Source organism: Mastigoproctus giganteus, chromosome 5, assembly GCF_048544385.1.
Source record: "Mastigoproctus giganteus isolate SK-2022 chromosome 5, ASM4854438v1, whole genome shotgun sequence".
Taxonomy (NCBI): domain Eukaryota; kingdom Metazoa; phylum Arthropoda; class Arachnida; order Uropygi; family Thelyphonidae; genus Mastigoproctus; species Mastigoproctus giganteus.
The window spans coordinates 165,969,509-165,996,916 of record NC_143579.1 but is presented as its reverse complement, the minus strand read 5'-3'; the positions used below and the strand labels follow the sequence as shown (position 1 = coordinate 165,996,916).

The following is a 27,408-nucleotide window of genomic DNA, read 5'->3' as shown; positions in this document are numbered from 1 at the left end:
GTTAGCAGGAAATGAATATTTTTCATACTTGTCAATTATTACTTTTTTGCCTTTATTTTTTTTAATATTTTGTTTACGTTGTCATGTACTTGCCTGCTATTTTCACTCTGTATCTGATATGCTATGTAATACTAGGAAGGAAATTTTTTTAATATTATCATGCCCCTATTATTATTGCTCTGAACTTGATATGTTATATAACAATAAAAGTGGGGAAGTGAGGAGTTGGGTAGTAAGAACCATGGTGGTGACTTTTCATGTAGGGTGATGGGTAGAATTTATAAATGGGGACTATTAAGTTTATTAATAGGATCTGGTTTTATTTGAATGAAACCAAAGCCAACACACTAAATATTAAACTCAATAAATTTATAATATCAGTTATATTTTACTATACATGAGAAAACATACTCAAATTAAAAAAAAAAAAAAAAAAAAAAAATATATATATATATATATCCCTGCCATAGTAAGTAAGCATGCTAACATCATTAATGAAGATCCCTTGTGCCCAGTGGTGAACTGTGAATATTTTAACAACGAGCTCTCAGTTTTGTGGACTTTTTGATGTGTAGTGTTATGTACCATTGAAATATCCTTGGGGATTCCTGCTGAGTATATCTGATTGGTCACGGAAGTAATGTCATCTGCGGCTTCTTCCAGAGGTGCTTCCCACATTCACACTACTACTAGTCTGCGCCGAGCACTCACTAATAGTGTGATTAGAGCCCATAACGCATTTTTCGTGACTAGTATGGTATCTCGAGTCATCCTGGTTATCAATTCCTCTCCTTTTACGATGATACCTGGATAGGACAGTATCTCGAGTTCTAACTTTTTAGAATTTTTGAATAGTATGACATCATAATCATACTTCCTGAAGTAAGTATGATTATAACAATACAAGTATTTGTCATATGACTGCAACAATTCAAATATTTGTCAACAATCTATTTTTTCGTCTCTCATTTTCGTAACATTCCATTGTTAAGTGGCCATAGCAGCTGCGTATGTCATTTCAACTACAAGATTGGTACTATAATCAACGCTGTTTTCTAGAGACATTTAGATACATTGCAATTGCAAATATACATCGATGAGCCAAAACATTATGACCACCTACCTAATATGCTGTTGGCCCTCCACGTGCAGCCAAAACAGCTCCTACCCGGCAAGGCATGGGCGCCATATGATTTATAAATGTTGTGCTATCTGGTACCAATAAGTAACCAGCAGATCCTTTAACTCCTGTAAGGTCCGTGGTTGAGATGCCGCAGATCAGAGTTGCTGTTCCAACACAAACCACAGATTCTCGATGGGATTGATGTCTGGAGAATTTGGAGGCTAGGGCAATACCTGGAAGTCTTCTTCATGTTCCGCAAACCAGTCTCGAACAATCCGGGCGGTGTGGCACGACACATTATCCTGGTGAAAGACGGCACCGCCATAGGGGAAGACCATTGCCACGAAAGGGTGTACCTGGTCAGCAATGATAATGATATTTAGGTAAAGTGTTTTCGTGTCTAATGGCACCAGGGGTTCCCCCCATCTCCGTGTAATTTTCATTGTGGGTGTCACAGTTCACTGTTAAGGCCAGAGATATATAAAAGTGTGTGGGCTATGTATATGTGTAGTGTTATGTACCATTGTTCTTCTGGCCATTTAGCCGTTTGGTCCCTATTGGGACTCGCCATTCCCACATTTAGCCTCATGGAGGCAGACCAGGTAACTCCGATCTGTGGCATCTCAACCACAGACCTTACAGGAGTTAAAGGATCTGCTGGTTACGTGTTGGTAACAGATACCACAAGACATATTTAGAAATCTTGTAGCGTCCATGCCTCACCAGGTACGAGCTGTTTTGGATGCACGTGGAGGAACAACATCATATTACGTAGGTGATCATAATGTTTTGGCTCACCGGTGTATAACGGATACATTTTTTTTTCATGATAAAGTTTTAATGTTGCGAATAAAAAAAATAAGATGAAATATTTCCAATATCACAAATAACAAAAACTATCACAAAACATTCTACAATATAAAAACAAATATTACATAAAAAAACAAACTCTCCAGAGAAGGCACACAAAAATCACCGATTACATGAAAAAAATTATTATACGACTATTCAAGAAAAATTTATTCTAAAAATCAGGGCCGTGCAAAGCCATTTTAGTACCAGAGGCAAGAATGAAAAATTGTCACCTACTTTAATGATGGCAACATTGGCAATTATTTAATTTTTCTTTTGGCACCCCTTTCAATTTTTAACTTGGGGCAAGAGCCTTGTTTGCCTCACCCTCAGCATGGCCCTGCTAAAAATTGCTATATTTTTAGCAGGGCGTGGCTAAAATTCTTTCCCAGTCTAAACAGTGCTCAGTGGGTGGGTGGGGTGGGGAAGAGGGGAGACAAAATCGCGAGCGTTGATGTTTCTCGCTAATCCTTGTTCAGTATGTGTTATGCGCTTGTCATGGAAGGTTTCGTCATTTGCTTTTAATTTATACGCTTATAAATTGAATAAATTTATAAATTGATATGCTTACAAAAATGATAAATCTACCGTTTTGTGGTGTAAAACAGACTTTTTCGAGTGTGTTAACGGAGGAAAGTGACTTTATTGTGGACCAGTTCTTTCTAACCCCTACAAAAATATGGATACGAATAACAGGAGAAATGTGAAAATATCAAAGAAGGTGATGACATTAGTGAATAAAATTTCTAATGGTGAAAGTGGCAAAACATAAAATCAATGAGTCAACAGTACGATCAATCAAAAAATTGGAAGAAAAATCCGCCGTAGTGTCCTTGAAAACGCGCTAATTGCTTCAAAAATTTGCTCTGTAACTCGTGATGTTAAATTAGAAAAAATGGAAAAAGCTTTAAATCTGTGGATAGAAGACTGAACTCAAAATAAAATTCCATTAAGTTCACTTATCATTCGTGAAAAGGCAAAACTCCTTTATCAACTCTTTAGTGAAACTGTGGTGATAGCAGTGGCGGGATAAGTTTTTTTGCTAGCAAAGGTGCTGGTTTGAAAGATTTGTTTGAAATTTCTAATAAATATTACATTTAATATTAAATTGTTTCTTATTTTCATTTCGATGCCTTATGCTTGCATTTCACTATGTACTGTCTATGTACATAGTCATATTATGAAGGTACATATAATACATACATAGACAAAATTTTAGACTAGTTTTTCTTATAAATTTCATACTTTGGAACGGAACCCCTTTATTACTATGGGGGCCATAACTCAGTATTCGCGACATTTCTCAGGAACGTAACCCCCGCAAATAGCAGGGGTTTACTGTACTTGTATCTCAGGAAAGCTTTTGATACTGTTGCACATGGAACACTGCTGTACAAATTGGAGAGTAATGGCATTAAGGGTAAGTTGCTACAATGGATAAAGGGATGGTTGAGTGGGAGACAACAGAGTGGTAATCAATGGACAGTGTGCTTCATGAACTAATGTTATTAATGGAGTTCCACAGTGTTTGGTGCTGGGCCCATTGTTTTGTGTATTCATCAATGATATTGTTGAAGGTATATCAGGTTTAATGTCCAAGATTGCAGCTGATACAGAGGTTGGCAGTATTGTTAACGACAGTAAAGACAGTATACTACTGCAACAAGATCTAGATAAGTTAGAAAAATCAGCTGAAAAGTGGCAAATGAAGTTTAACATTGACAAATGCAAAAGTACTGCATATAGGTAGCAGTAACCCAAGATAAACGTATCAATTATGTGGTACTACACTTAGGGAAGTGGAGAATGAAAAATAATTGGGCGCGTGGTAATTGTGCAGTTAAATATGAAGTTCGCTGATAAGTGCAGATGGACTGCCAGAGCAGGTCATGGAGTCTCGTCAATGATATATAGGAATTTTGCTAGCAGGAACAAGGAGGTGATTATCCCATTGTACAAGGCAATGGTCAGGCCACACCTAGAGTACTTTGTACAGGTCTGTAGGCTTCATTTTAGGAAGGGTGTAGAGTTGCTAGAACAAGTACAAAGAATGGCAACAAGATTGGTTAGGGGAACAAAGGGGATGCTGTTACCAAGAAAGGCTTAAGTTCTGCAAATTGCAGCACCTGAAGAATTAGGCACCTGCGAGGTGATCTGATTTATGTGTATAAGACCTTGAATGGATTCAGCAGGCACCAATGCTGATGGGATTCTTTCTCTTGCTCAGATTAAGAACCTGAGGGGCATAGATTCAAATTGAGGAAAGACAGTTTTAGAATAGATGTGTGAAATTTTTTTTTTTTTTTTAGCCAGCAGGTGATTGATTGGTGGAACAGACTTCCATCTTTTGTTGTGTAAGTTGATAGCCTAAATAAATTTAAGGCTGAGCTGGACAGGCATTTGGAACGAATGGAGGGGTGAAATGGGAAGTTTATTTTTTTTTTTTTTTTTTTTGGCGGATGCTGCATAAGCTTGCTTTCTTGCATCATATGGCTCTGCTAATGCTAATGTAAAGCATTGACAGGAGAAATTTACTGGAAAGCTTGGATCACTCACTTCTCCAGAAAAACAGATGACTGTTTGTCGTAGTAAAAGGGAACCACAACACAGGTTGACCAGAGACTATCTGTGTTGGGAATCTTCTTAATCCTCTGACTGGATGTGGAAAGCTTATTAACAAGTGAGACTTCCCGGGATGGGGCTGCATAGGTTTAACGGACACCACTAATGTTGTAAAATGGTAATCCCTTAATTCGCACTTTCTAATTACCTAAATTTCCTAAATGCCAGAGGTGACATCAATGCATACAAATTTGTCTCACATAACCCGTTCGCTCTACAGAAACTATTTTAAATGTAATTACCAAGAGTAATTAAAAAAAAAAAAAATTATAAAGAAGTTTGTTAAACAGACGTCCAACTGTAATTAAGTCAAAAATGAAGCAATTTTAAAATACATAATTGGTTGATTGTGCCATTAAAATGGTGGGGATGGGGCCCCATTAGCCCCACCGTAGCTCCGGCTCTGGATACTCAATAATTAAATTCAGTATTTCATTTGTAAAATAAATTATCTTCCCAACAATGGGCTCTCCCAAGCCCATGGCAGCCCACTATAGCTCACCACTGCTTGTGCCACCCTGAACTACTACATCTGCATATCCAAACAGTTCCACCACTGATAGTGTGATGCGCTGCTAAAATTATTTCCTTGTGTATATCAGGAATGGCTAAGCTTAGTAACATTGATATCTGCAGGATAGTCTACAAAGAGTTGAAACTACACAAGGTAATTTTTGAAAGCTCGAGTACTACAAGCTTTGTGGTTCTGAAGAAGTGTTTACATGACTTTTATTAAATGAAATTTGGATGTGCAGTAAAGGTTTAATTTTCAGATTGATTTATTTTAAAATCACAGTTAATAGCTTAGTTCATTAATGCAGTTAACCTTTTTATTCCTTGCCTTATATCAGCAAGGAATAGTTCAAAATTGTTCACTTTTTAATGCCACTCTACATTTTTAATTCTGTTATGAACACGCTTGTGAACAGTATTCCTTTATATTTAAAAAAAAATTTAAAAAAAAAATTTTAAAGAAAGCTGTTGACACATGCACATTTGGTCATATTTTGAACTTGCCTCACTTCTTTAGGTGTAAAATTCACTGATGTGCAAAACTAAGGACCAACAGTATTTCTAAAGGTTACAACCACAAAATCAAACAAAACAGCCCAGACTGTGGCGAATTGCATAACTGTTGGCCATTCAGTAGAAAGCTGGTGCACATGTAAAAATTTTAATTGTGATGAGAGGGCTCACATAAACTGATAAAAGCAGTAGTTCAGCAGTTATGTGCAAATTACTGAATGGTGAGCATGATTGTTATAGACGTTCAATTGATTTCATACATTGCTACAGACAACGAAATGGCCAGTAGACAACATCTGGATGACTTTACCCAGGGTCGAATAATTGGGAAGCTCGAAGTGCGAGGAGTGTATCTGCAGAGTTCGGTATCGCCCATATCATCATCTCATGTGCGTGGTTGGCCTTCAGAACGACGGGTGCAGCTGTTCGAAGGACCAGTGGTGGTCACCCACGAAAACAACGCCCAGTGATAACCGCTATATACTCCTACAGGCCAAGAGGGACCGACACCAGATAGCGGGATCCATTGCAAACCAGCTGCGCAGAATGCAGGATGTCGCAGTTTACTGTGCCCAGGCAACTCCACAAAGGTTCACTGTTTGCCCGACGGCAGTACGCTGTGTCCCTTTAACAACTGTCCATTGGAGACACAGTTTACAGTGGTGCATCGAACTCAAGGACTGGACAGCACTGTAATGGGGTAAGGTACTCTTTACTGATGAGTAGATTCAGTCTCAGCAGCAATTCTGGATGTCAGCTAATCTGGCTAGAGGTCGGCACATGGTATCACCCCACAAACATCTCTGAATGGGATCGATATGGCGGTCGAGGTGTTCACATCTGGAGAGGCATTATCTCGGATGGACGTACACAACTCCAGATACTGGAAGGCAGTACTGCAACTGGTGCACGCTACTGTACTGAGGTAATCCTTCCCCATGTGCGTCTGTTCCGAGGTGCCATTGGCCCCGAGTTCATGTTTATGGATGATAATGCCACACTCCATCGCACTGCAACTGTTGATATGCTTTTGGAAAGTGAGGACATTGTATTTATGGATTGTCCTGCCTGTTTTCCCCCAATCTAAATCCATTGAACACATATGGGACTCTCTGGGGAGATGCCTAGCGGCACGTCCATACCCATCAGAAAACGTTCACCAGCTGAAGATGGCGCTGACAGAGGAATGGACAATGTTACCGCAAGAACTTATCAACAACATTGTTCTAAGTATGGACAGGTGGTTCAAAGCCTGCATTGACATTAGGGTGGCCATGTCTCCTACCGAGGACCAGATGTTCCCTTTGTTCCATCTTTGGCAGTGATGCATCTGTATCATGGCAGCCAGTGCTACGTTGCCATTTTTGGATAAAGTCCCTCTGTACCGTTTTGTTTCCATTGTTGTCTTGGTGTTGTTTCCTTCATCATTTCTTTACCTCACGAAGTTCATTTGTATGCTTTTCCCATATCCAGGCCACTCCTGTGAGAAGCTACAAGTGAAAACCTGACTGGTTCTTAAGTTTTGTACACCAGCGTAATTTGCTGATGGGGGAAATTACAATCCATTGCTAAGGCACCACTGAGAATAGCAGATTACAACATTTAAGAAATTAAAGCTCCATTCCCTTGTTATTGGTGTTATGTTATAAGTGCCCCTTGTTTGCACTTATGAAAACAAACCTCCCATGTTCTTCGTTATTGGTGCTCTAATGTTGATGCGAGTTGCTGCATCTCAATTATATGAGCTACTCCTAAGCAGAATTAGGCAGAAAGACCACACTAATTTAAATTTAGGTTTATTGAAAACATGTTATTTGTTTATGACCAAGCTTCTTCATTAACAAGACAATTGATGATGTAGATCGAAAGAAATCAAATAAGAATACTAAAATTAACATTGACGTTGCTCTGGCTGATTATTTTTGTTCACATTTATTGGCTTCTGTGGCACTAGGGCCCACTATTCACACAACTGTTTGGGTGTTAATATTCTTTCATTTAATTCTGTATTTTGTATAATTAATATTAGAAGTATTTGTATTGTCTGTAAACTCTAAATTTTTAATGATATGAATGTGATTTTGTAACATCTGCATTACATAATATACAGCGTTTCAAAAGTGATGGTCAATTATTTAAAGGTGAACAGTACAGGCTACAATATGCAAAAAAAGCCTAGTAAACATGGGTCCTTACGTGAGTAATTTACAAGATATTGTACAGAGTTTGGATTCACCACTGACTTGTTTGTTTAGGTTAGATTATGCTCATTCTCTCCCTTTTCCCCCTCTCTCAATGCTCTGAAACATAGCAGGCATACTAGTACTTGTCAAAGGATGGTCAACATGCAAAGAGGTTACAGCAACGGAGAGTATGCGGACATGCAATTTACGTATCTTAAAGCCAATGGGAGTGCACTGGTAACGTTTATACCAAGAAGCATTTCCCCACCGAAGGCAGCCCAACAGGCACACATTCTTTAGGGTACATTAACACCTTAAAGAACATGGGCAGTTCGCACATGCAGGTAGGCCCAGAAGCATAACACCTGATGTTGAGGAAAGGGTGTTAGAAAGAATAGAACAAAATCCAGAAATTTCGACAAGGAGGGTTGCTCTGCAAGAGTGTGTACCGAGTCATATCAATGTGTGGTGAATTTTACATTGCCAATCACTGTACCCGTACCATATACAGCATGTACAAGGTCTCAGCAATACAGACTACTCTCCCAGAGTGAACTTCTGCCAATGGATGCAACAACAGTGTGTTCTGAACCCCCAATTTTTAAACAACATTTTGTTCACTGACAAAGCTGGGTGTACTCGTGATGGTATTTTTAATTTTCATAACTGTGACGTTTGGTCTGACAAATCCTAATGCAATTCATGAGTCACGACATCAGCAGCGTTTCTCGTTGAATGTCTGGGCAGGACTACTAGGAGACTGTATGCCTGAATGCATTCTAACACATTCTGCCAATTCTGATTCTTTAATGTTCCTTTTAGCTACGTTTGTTGTGTTCATCTCTGAACATTTCAAATCTTCCGGTGTCCCCTATGTATATTTTGCCACATTTGCATATATTTGATAATGAACTGATGAAACCGTTATCAAAATGAAGGTATTATATGCCTTCTGTTGTGCACGCTGGTGTCAAATCTTTGAACCAACACAAAAAAAAAAAAAATATATATATATATATATATATATATATGTATAAACAAATTATTATTAGAGTTTCTCATTTAAATACATGATTAAAGTTATACACGATTGCTTTTAGATATATTGATGATTTTGTAATTTTGAATATGGCCTTCCAAACTGTAGGACATTTTATATATCTCCAAGATCTAAAACTTAGTAAAGAAAATAATGGATTTAAAAAATGTTAATTTTCTAGACTTTAATGTCACTTTAACAGATAATTCACAATCCTTTATCTAGTATGATAAAAGCAAGATTTTAATTTCAGAATATCTCAGTTAATATCCTAAAATATTTTGTCAACACGAACTGTCAGAATTGCCCAAGTATACAATAATGAGATGTTATTTAATAAAGAACTACATAATCTTCTTAATAAATTTTATGATAAAAATTTTCCTATTGATTTTATCAAATCATGTTTAATAAACTCTCAATTTAGTCCCAGAGGCATGTCATAGACGTTTTTCAGATATGACAATCTAGGGCATGCTACCTAGAAGTCTAAAATGCTCCTGGGTCAAGCGGACTGAATTTTGAAGTTCGGTCAATCTTGACAACCAAATACAAATGCTCTGCTTGCACTTTTGTGATGGTGGTGGTGGTGGGGGGGTATATAACCCCCCCAATGCAAGTCCTGAAAGACTGCACCTAATATACCAGATACAACCACCCAGGTGTGAACCAATGTAAGCTGAGATGGAGGTGTAGCATCCACAGGAATGCCGCTCCTCTGTCCTGTGTTACCAGGCAATATTAGATAGTAGATGACTCTCATCATCCTGGGAATCTACCACTTTGTTTATTGGTGGCTTGAAATGGTGCCCAGCATTTTCCTTTTCATATTTGAAAAGGAACATTGTGCGAAATTTGTGCCACTCAACCTCACAGATGAGAGGATGCAAAGACTTCATCAAGACTTACCAAAAAATACTAATTTCCTTGATTATGTTGCACTGAAGATGCATGTTGGGTGTTTCAATATGAACCAGAGACAAAGCATTAAAGTATGCAGTGGACTTCAAAATCATCACTAAGGCCCAAAAAAAATTTTACAGAAGTCTGTGATCAAGACAATACTGATCATATTTTTTAACAAATGGGATGTTATTCACAAGGAATTTGTACATGAAAGGGAGAACCACTGCTGTGTTTTATTTATGAGTATTTCAAAGACTGTTGAAGTGCATTTCTCAGGTGAGGCCACAATTTCAAGAGAAATGCAGCTGGTTCTTGTTGCACAACAATGTCACACCCATGCTGTACTTGTGAAGACATTTATGACAAAACATCGCATCCTACAGATCATCCATCCACACTACTCTTCCAATCTGGCACCAGCGGACTTCTTCCTCTTTCCCAAGGTGTAAACCGCCCTCAAAGGAAAGTGATTTCAGCATTTTACGGATATGACCACCAATATCTCCCCAATTTTTTTTTTTTTTTTTTTTAAGGCCCTACCACTAAAATCTCAGGAAATTAGGTGGCAGGGTCTGCCAGAGTAAACCAAATTACTGGTGTACCTTGTCTGCCTCCATGGGGCTAAGTGTGGGCAATGTTGGGACCCACCAGGGTCCCAGTGGCTAAATGGCCAGAAGAACAATGGTACATGACACTACACACCACAATATCCATACACTTTTAAATATCTAGCCTGTACAGTGTACTGTATCACATGACAATGTAAACTATGCTGGGATGAGGGGAAACCCCTGGTGCCGTTAGACCTTACACTATAATCTCTGTGTGCCTTTGGTGACTCTTTTCAGAAACAATTAGAATGGTGTAATTAAGTGCATTCAGTCAGATGGTGATTAATTTGAATGAAAATAAAACCCATTTTTGAGCTCCTTCACTGAGTTCTTTTTATTGCATTAGTCCAGGAACTTTCACCTCATATATAAAATGAGTGATCCTGTGATTTGGCAATTGTTAAGCAAATTTAGTGCAGTCATATAGCATCGCTATCTTTTCTGACTGAAAGTAGTCTGTGTTTTTCCTGTTAGAGACTGAATTTGAAGGTATTATCTGTCAAGAATAGAGGAGCCTTTATTTTCCCTCCATGGCAAAGTTATTTGGTCTTTTGTAATTAACTGGACCATAGAGGTGTCATAGAGGCCATGGACATATCTTGTTCCATCCACCTTTCCTGATCCCCTAAACCCATTACGGAATACACATGGCAAAAAAAGGCCTCTGTCTTTGGGTAGGAGGTTGACAAAGTCTGATTGTAATTTGGGCCATATTTCAAATAAAATATTGTTATTTAGCATTTTTGCATAAATTATTTGTTTTTTTTTTAATCTTTCTTTTTATATAACGATCGCTGCACCTGCTGTTGCTGCAGTCATGTATCATGCATACTTTGTGTGTACATTATTTAGTTTCTGCTAAGTATGAGATGGAAAACCAAGCATTGTTTAAATATATTTTATAACAAGTTGTTTTTCTGTTTTGTAAGTTTTAGTTATGGGTAAGGAAATTTGATGAATTTATTCACAGTCTGAGAGTTGTGTAGTAAAGTTTATATTTTTATTTCTTACACAGTTTTGGCATTTTGACTTACCTGTCAATCATTATGGTGCATAATCTTATTCACTGCAGTTATAATTTCATGTTGTGATTTCTTCCATCTCCCACTGCGATTTGGGAATATTTTGTCAGCGAAATGGGAAGTATATTGTGCAAAAATGATAGGTGGGATAGGACCAGGGTATACCTTCCAAGAGCAAAAGTTCATGTGTTGTACAGCAGTTATGCCCTTAAAAGATAACTGCTGTGTTGTACAGCAGTTATCTTTTAAGGGCATAAAAGGTGATATTTTTGTACGTGTTGGCACTGATGACATTAAGAGTAGAAGATCTGCAGACTTACTTATAACAGGAATGGGCTATGTTGAAAAAAGTCAAGTTAGGGTTAAATTTGAAAGTGTCTACAATTCTGTCCAGACACAATGGGAGGGAGTTTATAATGAGAGCCTTGTCAATCAGTTCATCCCTGGATAGATTGTGCAAGGCTCATGTGGTAGAATTTTTATCAGCGTGGTCTGTGCTTGTTGTCAGGAGTTCTACACGGTTGGAATACATTTAAATAGAAAGGGTGCAAGAATATTTGCCGACGTTATCGAGGCACTGTTAAGTGGGTTGGAAAAATGCTAAATTGGGGGGGGGTACGTAGTTCAAGATGTGTAGTTTATGACAACACGATGAAACAAATGACCCTCAGTCCCCAGCTGCTTTCATTCTCCCTCTTACAGCAGCAAGAGGATCAGAGTGGAAGCAGGGGGGTGCTAAGAATCTCTGGGTATGACCAGGCCGCCATGCACAGAAACTGCACTGAACTTGACTTGGCTTGTTACATTGGAAGATCGCTCATCAGTGAAGAGAGGGTATTAAAGCTGGAAAAGGAATTAAAAAATGTGAATTGGATTGGAATATCATAGGTGTGGCTGAAACATGAAGAAATGAATCACTTATAAGATTATCAAGTGGAAATCTTCTTTACACCAATTGAAACGGTGAAAAGAAGGTGAAGGTGAAGTTGGTTTTTGATCCATAAAGATGTAAAAAACAACATTTTGGAATTCAAAATTACATCACCAGGCATAACAAGATTATTACTCAGGATTTATAAGAGGTACAAACTAAAGGATATGATATATGCACAACATCGAGCCATGATGATGAAGAGGTTGAAGAAATGTACACCAAAATTGATAGACTTCTATATAAACAGAAAACTCACTATACCATCATTATGGGAGGACTTCAATGCTAAAGTTGGAAAGAGACAAAACAGCACAGAAAGGGAAACTATAGTAAATTTTGGAATTGGTGAAAGAGGTGAAAGATTTGTGAAATTTACAGAATCACGAGGATTGTCTGTAGTGAACCCTTTTTTTTTTTTCAAGAAAAAGGGTGAACAGAAAGTGGACATGGAAAAGCCCAAATGGATTAACAACTAATGAAATTGACCATCCTCACTAACAGAAGATATATTGTGAACGATGTTACCTTCCTGAACAAGGTAAATGTTGGAAGTGATCATAGAATGGTAAGATGCACACTTAGTATAGATGTAAGAAAAGAAAGGAAAAAAACTGACTCGAGTAAATAATATGAAGGTTTTGAGATAACAGAAGAGGAGAAAAAGCAGTATGTACTGGAACTTAAGAACAAGTTTAAGCTTCTGCAGACTTTTCAGGACCAAGATATCGATGAGGAATACAACAACTTTCTGAAAGTGATAAAGCCCCTGAAACCTGTAGGTAAAAAGAAATCCAAAGAAGAAAAAATTAGTCAAGGAAACAACTTATGTTGAACAGAAGACAACAAATGAAGAGCAAGGTAACCACCAACAAGGACAAAATTGAGTATACTGAGTTATGCAAAGCCATTAGAACGAGACTCAGAGAGGACAAGCATTAAGGGAAAACAAAGGACTTAAATCAGCTGTTATGAACAGTAATACAGAAAGACAAATGATACTGAATCTGAAGAATAGTGATGGTGTACTTGTAAATAGCAGAGAAGTCATAATTCAAATAGCAAAAGACTATTATAAAGTATTATATAAGGAGCAAGGGAACGATGCCAGCAGTGGGGAAGATAGATTGCAAATTAGCAACACATGCGATATACCTGATGAGTTAGAACATGCATCGAGGAAAATCAAGAATCAAAAAACCAAAAGAATGGTAAGCTGAAAACTACACAGCGAAGAATGGAACAAATTATATTAGCAATTAGAGTGTTGGATAAGAAGAGAAAATACACGGATTAGGCAGCAAACACAAGTATAGGGCATACTTATCAAAACTAGAGAACTGAAATGGACTTGAGCAGGACAGCTTGAAAACATGATGACAGATGGACTATGAATATAACAGAATGGTACTCAAGAGGAACTAAAAGAAACCTGGCAGACAACAATGGAGATGGACAGATGAAGTTCAAAAGTTTGTGGGTAGTAAATGGATAGCCATTGCACAAAACAGAAGGAACTGGAATGTTGCTGGAGAGGCCTTCGTCCTGCAGTGGATTGAAAAATGGCTGATGATGATGATGATACACAGAATAATAGATTAACAATAGCTGTAGTCAGAGGTGAAAATGATTCTCTCACTGCTTGTATTTGAACGAGCAGCAAGCTGAAAAGCAAGGTGCTGGGAATTTCAAGGAGTGCTGATCATCATTGTGGAATAAGTAAACACATGGGCTGTTAAATAGACAAATTCTGTATGATCCAGTAAAGTTTTAATAACAAACGATAAATGACATGTAGCTTTCAGGGTTAAATGGACCCCTTCTTCAGCAAAATTCAGAATTTTGCTGAAGAAGGGGTCTATTTAACCATGAAAGCTACATGTCATTTATCGTTTGTTATTCATACAGAATTTGTCTATTTATCTACTATGGAATCTAGTACTATAGGCTGTTTATCTACACATGGGCAGTGTTAGGGTAACTAAGTGTAAGAATAGGTGCTTTTATATTTGCATGTACATCAATGCTAGAAATATAGTAAATAATTTTGATGAATATGAAGTGCTGGTCAAGGCATCAAATGCAGACATTATTGGATATCAGAGACGTAGTGTCACTCAGATATAAGGAATTTGAATTTGGGAGTACAATGTATACACATTGTACTCCCAAACAGATGAATAGGAGGGAGTGGTTATGCTCTTAGTTAAGAATCACATAAAATCTAAGGTAATGCATCCAGTTGATATGGGTGGCCAAGTGCAATGGTGAATCAGTTTTCTGTGACATAAGGAATGGGAAAGCAAAAATGAGAGTAGGAGTTATAGGCCTGATGACTGTGATGTGTATAATGAATAACTATACAGAGTGAGCCAGTAAAATCAGAATGTCTCATAAATGGATTTTAACTTTCCAGATATTGACTGTAACTTGTGGGTTGGTTGCGCACACACACACACACACATACACATGCACATGTACACACTAGTAAGACTTTTGTGAATTTATATAAGCTTGATTTCTTGCATCATATGCCACTGATTTTTTTTTTTTTTTTTTTATGCCACTGATACTGCTAGTATGTTTTGGGATTGGTTGTAGTTCATTTGCCTGTTTTGGAAGTTAGTTTTCACAGTTATATCAAAAATATAAATCTCATTTTAATGTTCATAGAACGAAGAAAACTCCTGTCTGTTCTCTGAAATAAATTTTCTTACTTTTATCTTATTATTTCTTTCATTTTTTTTTCTGTGAAAAGAATTAAAATATGGGTTAAAAATAACTCTTAACATCCACAGTGTCATATAGCGTGGTGATGATTAAATCACACCGAGGATGTTAATCTTACACATCTCATTTATTCACCACATCAGGCTTACTATACTTTATAAACTGCTTATATAGTAATCTTATTAATATCTACTGTCATACCGCAATAGTGAGGAACCAAATTGTACAACTTGGATGAAAAAGTGATAACTGAATAACAAAGCTTCTTAATTTATGTCACAGTTCACATTTGAGCAGCACGGCTCATTGCAAATCACAGGCAGCATGTTCTTTAACATAAAATGAATCTAGATTGCCTTTTAGGCCCAAATATTATTATTATTATTTTTATTTTTTTTTTTGTGCATAGGTCATGATGTATTTGTCACTGTATATTGATTGTGGTTATAATTATATTTGTGAAAAACAAAGTGTGAGTGCTCTATGAAATCTATTGTTTATTAACAATATTATGATTAACATGTTAATCTTCATAATTCCAGTTTATGGTATTAATTAGATTTAAACAAGATAATTTTGATTTAGGAATTTTTGTAGATGCACACCTCAAGGGCAAGCTAATGGACAAACAGTTTTGATAATGTTTAATGGATTGTTAAAAAATTTTACACAAAGAATGTTCTATATTTAATAGTTTAAAATTTTGGGCTGTACCCATTCCATTGTTTTGGTAATGAAATATGAATATGAAGATCAGTTACTCATTTACCCATAAAAAAATGTTTATTCTTCTCAAGGTTTTGGTAATTGCTTTGTGCCTTTTATAATTTGGTATATATTTATTGAGAGGAACACATCTACTTGTAGTGATAGCAGTTAACTTCCAAGGGTGGTAGAAGCTTCTTATGAAAAAGGGAGGAGGGGACAAATCTTCCTTTTCTGAAGTGTGTAGTTATCTTCAAATAGGAATACCCAGGAAAATCATGGAACTGGTACAGCCTATAAGCAGTATACCTCATAAAAGAAACTTTGAAAGCCTGAAACTTGTATATTGCTTGCCTTGATAGTGGTTAGATGTAATATTAAATTTTACATATTGGTATTTATTTTTACAGCTTTGAGGAAAACAATGCTACGAGCCCATAGGCAGGCATGGGCTTGGCAAGATGAATGGGTTGGCTTAACAATGGAGGATATTCGACGTTTAGAGAAAGAAACTCAGGAAGCTTTGGCAAAGAAAATGTCTGGTGAAGATATGGATGGTAGTTCTAGTCATGATGAAGGGGATAGAACACCACAACCCAGCACTGCTTTACAAACAAGCCCTTCTGGTCTTTCTAGTCAAGAGGTGGACTTGCATGCTATAGATAAGGATAATGATATATGCATCGATAGTGATTTAAGGACAGGATTGCCTAGAAGTCGAAGTGCATCACCTCATCGACCATCCAAGCCTCGAAACTTACCCATTTCTCAAGATATTATGCCAGGGGAAGGTTTAACTGCAGATGGACGTCAAAAGTTGTGGTCAAGAAGCAGCTCTAGAACTGCCCTTTATTCACCAAGTATGATTTAATTTTTGCAGATGCGAAAAATTTGATGTACAAAGAATCATTTTAACAAGTTTTCTTTTTGCTGATATAGTGTAAAATAGTTTGAGTTGAAAGTAGATACAGAGTAGAAAGCTATGTAATTGTGATTGACCTGTCTTAAACTTATGAGGAACATTGAAAATATTTTTACCCACACTTTTTTTTTTTTTTTTTTTTAGCAAAAATTTATTAAGAAGTTCAACTTGCTTACAACTAAAAGGTACTGAACACTGATGTCTTGGGTGCAAGAATTCTCAGACAAGTGCGATCGTTGCTATTTTAAAAAAAATATCACATACAGTTCTTGTTTAGTTTTGAAATTTTTTTTTTTTCCCTTCATGAACTGTAAGCAAATTCCAGAAAGGGAAACCATTTTTTTTTTTTTTTTTCTTTTTTGCTTATTATACTAATTTCCATACCACTGGGTCATTTAGTCCAGTGACTTCTCTTGTTTCCCTGGAAGAAGAATACACTCTTAAAAAGGAACTGGCTTAAAAGGAGCAACAATGGGCATAACTGAATATCCACATAAGAATTTGAAGAGCTCCCAGATTACTAACAACTATGAAACTGATCATGACCCCTATCTCAGGAGACCGATAAATTAAATTAACAAGTAGGAGCCTCCAGCATTCCTTATATTACATGTTTTTTTTTTTTTGTCATATTATTTATATTACATGTTTTTTTTTTTTTTTTGTCAATTCGACTTGTGAGCAAGTTCTCTCCATTTATCATTCAGAGTCATTCATCTCTGACTGAAAGCAAATTTTGGCGCATTTATTCAGATAAATAACTGTGCTTCACTGCACTGCTCAGAAAGCTTAGTGTCCGACTGTACAATTACCCCTATGTCTTTTTCATTCTCTGCTACCTTGAAAGAGGTACCACATAATTGGTATGTTATTCTGGGATTATTGCTACCCCTAATCAGTACCTGGCATTTGTCAATGTTAAACTTCAGTTGCCACTTCTCATCCCATTTGCCTGATTTTCTAGATCTGGCTGCAGTAGCATGTATTGATTGTCATTAATCACTCTGCCAACCTTTGTATTATTTGCAAAACTTACACGTTGTGCCTGAGTAGTGTTAATAAAAATTGAAAACAACAATGGGTTCAGCACTGAACCTTGGGTACTCCTCTAATAACATTAGTCCAAGAAGGGAAATGCCCCTCTGTCTTCTACTCAATGCCATCCCTTTATCCATAGCAATTAACTTGCCCTTAAATGAAACACCCTGCTACAATTTGTACAGTGGTCTTTTATGTGCAACAATATCAAAAGTTTTTTTGCAATTGAGTATATGAAGTAAAAATGGCTAAGGTAAAGAAAGCCAACATGAGAACGACGAGAAACGTCAGATAAGTTGCACGGAAAATTAGTTTTCCGACACTGGACTCTAGCGCCGTTCGCTCAGTAAACAGTGGTCTAGAGCCGAAATTGATAAGGATATATTGATTGACAGGCAGGCGTGGAAAAGGATGAAATGATTGGTGGTGGGTGCAACAGACGACAAACTACTGTGTAATCATTGGTTGGCATTATAATGTGTATTTATGAGTAAAGAACGGTGCATAATAGTTTTGTGATGGTAAACAGGTAGTAGCAGCTATGAATCTTTTAAAGATGGAAAAAATTTGTAAGAAATTATTTTCTTACAAATCAACTTTGGTTGATTTTTTTGATGAAAACTAAATTTAATAAAAGTTTCATTCCTTTCATTTTTATGTTCTTCATTATGTTTTTTTCTCATTATTAAAAGGAGATTTTTGGAGTTCATGAGTGTTTTTACTATATTGTTGATTTAGGTTTGGTTACGAAAAAAGGAAAAGGTTTCTTTATTTTTCGTAACCTGACATTAAATGGTAGGTTAGGAAATAATAGAAAAAGTTTCCTTATATTTTGTGACCTAACCTTAAACATTAGGTTAGGAAATAATAGGAAAAGAAAGATTCTTTATACAGGGTGTTTCAGTTAAACGTTTCAGAACTTCTAAGAGGGGTAGGGTACATCCTGACAACTCGAAATCATATAGCAATGTGGGGTCGGAAATGCTTTCCTGAAGCGGTGTTGTACACAGAAGCACCATAAAGAAAAGAGACCGTAAGTGAGAAATCGTTTTAATAATACATGAAAAGAAGCAAAAGGTACATGGATTAAAGTAAGTGTTCGAAGTTTCTTCCACGGGCTACAATGCACACCTCACATCTCCGACGCATGGACATCCGAACATTCTGGAATACTCCAGGCGAATTTCGAATTTCTTCGGCAGGCAGCTACTGCGATTCCTGCTGAAGTGTTGTTTTCCGATGAGGCATCCTTCACAAGGGAAGGAATTTTCAACACGCATAACGACCATATCTGGGCGGTCGAGAACCCGCATGCAATACGACGTCGTGCAGCACAGATTCGATTTTCGGTCAATGTATGGGCCGGTATTATGGGAGATCACCTCATCGGACCTTACCTGTTACCGTGTCGTCTAACCGGACCTATCTACTTGATCTTTCTGCAGCAAGTATTGCCACAACTTTTGAGAGATGAACAGATTTCTGCATCGACGCAACAGACAATGTGGTTCCAACACGATGGAGCCCCTGCCCATAGCGGAGATGTTCGTAACTACCTGGATGTCACATTTGGTCAACAGTGGATCGGACGTGGTGGTCCCGTGCGTTGGCCTGCTCGGTCACCCGACCTCTCGTGTCTTGATTTTTATTTCTGGGGTCATATGAAATCGCTAGTTTATGACACCCCTGTTGACAATGCTGAGGAGCTGGTTGCAAGAATCGCAGTAGCTGCCGAAGAAATTCGCCTGGAGTATTCCAGAATGTTCGGATGTCCATGCGTCGGAGATGTGAGGCGTGCATTGTAGCCCGTGGAAGAAACTTCGAACACTTACTTTAATCCATGTACCTTTTGCTTCTTTTCATGTATTATTAAAACGATTTCTCACTTACGGTCTCTTTTCTTTATGGTGCTTCTGTGTACAACACCGCTTCAGGAAAGCATTTCCGACCCCACATTGCTATATGATTTCGAGTTGTCAGGATGTACCCTACCCCTCTTAGAAGTTCTGAAACGTTTAACTGAAACACCCTGTATATATATATAGTGAATAGCTATTGAGGTGTCAATTGATGTTATGATACGTGTGTATCCGCACAAGTGTCTTTAAAAATAAAAGTACAATAATAAAAAAAAATTAATATTTTGTTAATAAACAATTTATGCGCTAGTCCACCCATGATTCTAAAGAAAAAATGTTAGGTTACCCCTCCATTTTGGGAGGGGTTCAAGCTCCCATGGGATTCAAGTGGAGGTAACCTGACCTTTTTTCACCATTATAGAATGCATTGATTAGGGCATGTGCGCTTAGGGCAAGTTATCATTGAGGCAAGTGACCATTAGTGCTTCTGAGTGCTACTAAAGTGATACTAAACTGATGTTATCATGTGTTGTGTTGTGTTCACGCACCAATCAGCATATTGTTTGCCACGCCTACCTGTCAAACAGTATATTGACTTCTGCTCCAGACCCATAACACCTGCCATCTGTTTACTGAGCGAGCAGTGCTAGAGTGCCGTATCAGGGAAACTAATTTTCCGCGTAAGTTATCTGACCTTTCTCGTCGTTCTCGCGTTGGCTTTCTTTACCTTCACCATAAGAATTATTTTTTTCCCTGTTTCTTTGTTATTGTATCATAGTATTTCAATCAGATTGATCGGACATGATTGTCCCTTAACAAAGTCATACAGTAATTGTTGTATAATTGCATACTGGTCCAAATTGTCTTGTATTACTTCTTTAACCAGTGATGCCATTTTTTATCCCCTGGAATGGAAGTCAAGCGTATAGGTCTGTAAATACTCATTTCATCCTTTGGTTCACTTTTGTGAATTGAGAAGATATTTGCATATCTCCGATCCATAGGAGCCTAACCTTAATCCAATGATTCTCTCATAATTATAGGTAAATGTTTTCTTCTTTCTTTTTCTGCTTCTCTTAAGAAGTGGTAAAACCCATGTTTAGTCTCTAGAGCAAAGTTTCTGGCAAACCCCCCCCCCCATACTTCTCCTTCAACCCATGCACGGTACTAAGTACTATAGGTTTTGATACCTTTCGTGTTTGGGGTTTTCATAAAAAAAAAATATATATATATATATATATATATATATATATATATATATATATAATTGGATAGATCCCATCTGCCCCAGTTGTGTTATTTACTTTTACCTTCAACAGATTTTCTTCCATAATCCTCTGAGTTATCACAAAGTCATTTAGCTCCGTGTTAAAATTTTATATATATTTTTGGCATCTGCATCCCTAAAAATTTCTTCATGAGTGAATCTAGATGGCAAATATATATTCGTTTGTCAGCAGCCTGAACAGATTCACGAATAGTTATGGCATTCATATCTAGTGCATGTAACTATTAGAAAAGTAATATAAGGAATGAGTTAAGGTAGAAGTAAGATCATAAAATAAATAGCCACGTAAGTGTGCACTTAGCTGAACAGTGTGAATCATCCCTTTCCTTCTAGTGCTGACATAAATAAAGAAGCCTTTGCTGCTTTTCTTTGCACTCTTTACCAGAGACTTATCAAGATGTGCCTTAATTTGCCTAATCCCCAGCCTTTGTGACTTGATTACATATTGATTTCTCTTCTCTGGTAATTTTTAAGCATCCCACACATTTTCATTCTCTCTCTCTCTCTCTCTCTCTCTCTCTCTCTCTCTCTCTCTCTCTCTCTCTCTCTCTCTCTCTCTCTCTCTCCTCATCAGTTCATCTGGCATTCATTTAATTCTTAGCTGGTATAAGAAGAATTAATAGTAATGGAGTAATAACTAATATATAGGTTAGTGCAAAAGCATCATTTTAACATAGCCATCTACCAAAGTACGGTAGATTCCGGTTATTTGGGATACATCGGGACTAGTGCACTTTGCCCCAATTAAGCGGCTGCCCCAGTTATGTGAAATTTCACATAAATAGTTAAAAAAAAAAAAAAAAAAAAAAATACATGTACAGTGGACTCCCGCTTTAAGATTGATTTTCTGTACGATCAAATCACGTTATGATGGACTCGCCATAGTAAAGTTTGTTATGGTATTTGGTTTAAGAGCATTAGCAACTAAGGCCATATTGCTCCGGGATATGCGGTAATCATTTCCTGACCTTTCTGCATCCTCCATATTTGGTGGTGACGGGCTTGAACCCCGGTCTAATCCATAGTAATGTACCATTCCCTATACGATATGTAGTAAGCGCCAGTCATTGTGATCACGTTTGTGAATTGAATTTTAATTCTATTAAATGGCAATTCCAATTAGCAAAAATAGGAGGAATATTATCCACAGGCTGTAATAGTAAAGATATATCAAGCACAAATTTACATTTTATTACCTTACCAATTAAATGATACATGAAAATCAGAAGAATATTTTCCACAGGTTAGCAAAATAAAAATAAATTTACACTTACATGCATATCTTTGCATTTGTCAATGTTATACTTCAGTTGCCACTTCTCAGCCCATTTTCCCAACTTATTAAACTAACACCCCACCAGTGGAGAAGACTACTGTTACTTAATCTCCGCGGCTACCACCACCCAGACAGCACCACAATATGAGATATAACCGAAATGATACCAATTTAATTAATTAATTTAACTACTTTGGTCAATGGCTACGTTAAAAATGCTACTTTTGCATATATGTTAGTGATTCTACCTCTAGCACGAAGCCTTTGCTCTTAAATATTTTATAGTCTATATCACTGCACACCATCAGGCATCTCTCCATATTGTGAAATTATACTTCATAACTGGGTTGTCACTATTGCAACACCAGGGTACCTCCCCACCCACTGAGGAGAAGCCAACAAGCTTTGAAACGGTGCCGTCTGGGTGGTGGTATCTGCTGAGAATAAGTAACAGTAGTCTTTTCCACTGGTGAAGCATTACTTATTCGAGGTAACACGATACTGTGGCAACTCTTTGTGAAAGCATTCACAATGAGATATAACCAAAATGATGTCAGTTTAATTAATTAATTCAACTTCGGTGGATTCTGGTTATTTGGGTCGCCGGTTAATTGGGGCAGCCATTTATTTGGGTCAGATCTTAAAGAACAGAACCCAATTGAGAAAATAGGTAGGGTTTACTTCACTTAATTGGGACAACATGCCGTTTAATCGGGGTGGGAGACTGCAGCACTCGAGATTACCCTACGATTGTCTCCAACCATACCACATAGTTCGGTTGGATTTCTGTAGGTCACAACAATAAAATCAATTAGCAGTCCCTGTTTTTTGGGTTTTTCTGTTAGTGCAATCTATTTTAAACGGATAGTAAACTCTACCTTATTGAATTTGCGATAATACTGACAGCTAGAATTCTGTGGGTTTTCATGTTATTATTATTATTATTATTATTAGCCATATAGTGCAAGGAAGCCTGAGGCTTATGCTGCACCAGCCAAAAAAAAAAAAAAAAATTCCAAGTTAGCCTGAGAGAGAGAGAGAGAGAGAGAGAGAGAGAGAGAGAGAGAGAGAGAGAGAGAGAGAGAGAGAGAGAGAGAGAGAGAGAGAGAGAGATCACCAAGAAATAGAAGAATGATGAGATATCCAGCTCAGGACCCTGGGTGTGCCAAGCCCGTACTCACCAGATGTAAGCCCCTGGGGTTATGGTGAGATATGTTTCCCATTCCATGATATTTTCAATCATATAAAAAACAAATTTTCAGAATTTGTTTTTTTTCCTATTTTTAAGCTTCGTAACTTGTTACTTGATTCTCACTTGCAAGTATCATGTTACTTGCTATATGTGTATGTGCCATGTTCTTTGTTATTGATTGCTTATCTTCTTTACTGTTTTAAATTTTAACCCCCACCCACAAATGTTAGTGAACAAAAATATCAACTAGTTAGTATGTACATATTAATTAAGATATGCACTTAAGCGTAAATTTATTTTGCTAACCTGTGGAAAATATTTTTCTGATTTTCATGTATCATTTAATTTTTTAATTGGTAAGGTAATAAAGTGTAAATTTGTGCTTGATATATCTTTACTATTATAGCCTGTGGATAATATTCCTCCTATTATTGCGAATTGGAATTGCCATTTGATAGAATTAAAATTCAATTCACAAACGTGATCACAATGATTGGCACTTACTACATATTGTGTAGGGAACAGTACTTTACTATGGTGAGTCCATCATAACATGATTTAATTGTACAGAAAATCAGTCGTAAAGCGGGGGTCCACTGTACATGTATTTTTTAACTAATTATGTGAAACTTCACATATGTGGGGCAGCCGCTTAATTGGGGCAAAATGCGCTAGTCCCGATGTATCCCAAATAACCGGAATCTACTGTACGTTGGTAGATGGCTATGTTAAAATGATGCATATGGGTAGCACTAACCAAAGAGAAACGTACAAACTGTGTGGTGCTAGACTCAGGGAAGTGGAAAGTGAAAAACACCTGGGGTAATTGTGCAGTCAAATATGAAGTTTGCTGAGTGGCTGCCAGGGCAGGTCATGGAGTCTTGTTGATACATAGGAATTTTGCTAGCAGGGACAGGGAGGTGATTATCCTGTTATACAAGGCAATGGTCAGGCCACACTTAGAGGACTGTGTATAGATCTGGAGGCCTCATTTTAGGAACGATGTAGAGTTGCTAGAACAAGTACAAATAAGGGCAACAAGATTGGTGAGGTACCAAGAAAGGCTTAAGTTCTACAAATTGCAGCACCTGGAGAGTTAGGCACTTGGGAGGTGATCTGATTTAGGTGTATAAGACCTTGAATGGGTTGAGCAAGCTGAATGCTGATGGAATTCTTTCTCTTGTTCAGACTAAGAATTTTTAACAGTTTCAAATTGAGGAAAGATAGTTGTAGAATAGATGTGTGGAAATTTACACTTAGCCATTGTGTAGTTGTTTGGTGGAACAGGCTTCCATCTTTCGTTGTGGAAGCATATAGCCTAAATAAATTTAAGGCTGAGCTGAATTTGGAACGATGGAAAGGTGAAATGTGAGGTTTTTTTTTTTTTTTGGCTGATGCTGCATTAGCTTGCTTTCTTGCCTCTAATGCCTGTAGTAAAGGCGCCTCTGTAGCCAGGTGGGAAGGAGCAGCAGTGTGTAGCACACGCTTCTTGATTAGACTGGGGTTCGAGCCCATCACCACCAAATACGGAGGATGTGGAAAGGTCAGGGAATGAACACCGCATATTCCCAGATCAATATGGCCTTAGTTGCTAATGCTCCTAAGAAAAAAAAAAAAAAAACCCAACCAAAGCCTCTAGTAATGCTAATACTTATTCGAGGTAGTACAATACCATGACAGCTCATTGTGAAGGCATTCACAATATGAGATATAACCAAAACGATGCCAATGTAACTAATTTGGTATATGGCTAAGTTAAAATGATACTTTTGCACTAACCTATATGTTAGTCATTGTACCTCGTAGCACAAGACCTTTCCCTTAAGTATTTTAATGGAGTAATAGTAATGGAGGCATGAGATGCAAGAAAGCAAGTATATGAGCTTATGTAGCATCAGCAAAAAAAAAAAATTTCACACATCCATTCCCTCTAAAGGTTTGGCCAGTTCTTCCTTGAATTTATTTAAGCTATCAGCTTCCACAACCAAAGATGGAAGTTTGTTCCAGCAATTAAACACCTGCTGGCTAAAGGCAAATTTCCGCACAACTATTCTACAACTGTCTTTTCTCAATTTAAATTTATGCCCCTTCAAGTTGATAATCTCCACAAGTGGAAGCATCCCATCAGAATTCAGTGTGCTCAACCTATTCAAGGCCTCAATCAGATCAACTCGCAGGAGCCTAGTTTCCAGCTGCTGCAATTTGCATAACATAAGCCTTTCTTGGTAAGAAAACCCCTTCATCCTTCTCACCAATCTTGTTTCCTTTCTCTGTACACACTCAAGCAAGTCTACATCCTTAAAATGCAGTACCTCTCTGCATACTCAAGGCGTGGCCTGACCATTGCATTATACAAAGGGATAATCACCTCTTTTTTTCCTACTAGCAAAATTCCTGTATATCATTAACAATATCCCATGACCTGTTCTAGCAACCTGTCTGCATTGCTCAGAAAACTTCATATCTGACTACACAATTACTCCCAGGTCTTTTTCATTTTCTACCACACAGTTTGTACATTTCTCTGGGGTTACTTTTACCCATATGTAGGACTTTGCATTTGTCAATGTTAAACTTCAGTTGCCACTTCCCAGCCCATTTGCCCAACTGAACTAGATTCAATTGGAGTAGCATACTGTTTTTACTGTCATTAACAACCCTGCCAACCTTTGCATCAACTGGAAACTTGGACATTAAACCTGATATACCTTCATCAACATCATTGATAAATACACAAAACAACAATGGGCCCAACACCGAAACCTGGGGAACTCCACTAATAACATTTTTCCATGAAGAGCAGTGTCAATTGATTACCACTCTGTTGTCTCCCACTCAACCATCCCTTTATCCATTGTAACAGCTTACCCTTGATGCCATATCACCTGGATTTTGGCACATTATAGCCTTAGTTGTTAATGCACCAATAAAACCAACCAACCAACCAACCAACCAACCCTTGATGCCATATGTCTCCAATTTGTACAGCTGTTTTCTATGTGCAACAGTATCAAAAGCTTTCCTGAAATCCAAGTATATGATAACAAAATTATTTTTTGCATTCAGTTCCTTTGTGACCACATCATAGTAAGCATTCAAATTGGTCAGACAATACCTCCCTTTGACAAACCCATGCTGTGTCTTAACTATTACTGCAGTCTTGTCTAGATGATCCTGCAATTCTTCTTTAACCAGTGATTCCATTATTTTCCCCAGAACACGTCAGTAGTTATTGTGTCACCTTTTGAACCTCTTTTGTGAAATGGTGATACATTTGCATACCTCCAGTCCATGGGGACCTCCCCTGAGTCCATGAAAGCTCTCATAATTATGGCTAAGGGTTTCTTACTTCCTTTGATGCCTCCTTTAATATAACTTGATAGATCTCGTCCACCCCAGGTGCCTTCCTTATGTTTAACTTCAACAATTTCTCCTCCACTTTGCTCTCAGTTATTACAAAATCACTTGGCTCCCTGTTAGCATTTGATAAACTTCTGGTACTTCCCTCATTGAATAACTCCTCATGTGTGAATGTAGATGCAGAATACTCATTCAGTTTATCAGCTACCTGAGCATGATTATCTATAGTCAACCCATCTATGTTAAGTGGTTCAATCTGATTCATCCCTTTCCTTCTAGAGTTTACATAAGTAAAGAACTCCTTGCTCTTTTTCTTTGCATCCTTTGCCAAAGGTTTCTCATAATCTGCTTTTGCCTGCGTAACCTCTTTTCTGATTTGATTACAGACAAGTTTGTACCTGCCATAGGCTTCTGTATCGACTCATACTTTATTTGCATTCCATACATTCTTCTTCTCTGCCACTTGCCTCATTAATTCATCTGACATCCATTTAGGCCTAAACCTTGAACAGTATTTCTTAGTCGGAATGAGAAGCGTAGTAGCCTCCAAAATTAAGTCCCTGAAGGCTTCCCATTTAGAATTCACTGTTGGTAACATCATCAGTTGATCCCACTGTACAGAATTTAAAAACTGTCTGAGACCTCTGTAGTCACCTTTACGAAAGCAGAAGCCCTTCCCTTTAGCCTTGATGGTAGTTACATATTTAAATAATTCCCATATCA

General features: G+C 37.5%; 1 protein-coding gene across 1 annotated transcript in view; it reads left to right on the top strand.

Annotated features, from left to right (window-relative positions):
* rdgB (retinal degeneration B) overlaps positions 1-27,408 on the top strand; it is a 597,535-nt gene that overhangs the window by 84,130 nt on the left and 485,997 nt on the right. The window contains exon 5 of the mRNA XM_090373500.1: positions 16,161-16,610. Within this exon, the coding sequence (XP_090229626.1) occupies positions 16,161-16,610 (450 nt within the window). The remainder of the gene's footprint in view (positions 1-16,160; positions 16,611-27,408) is intronic.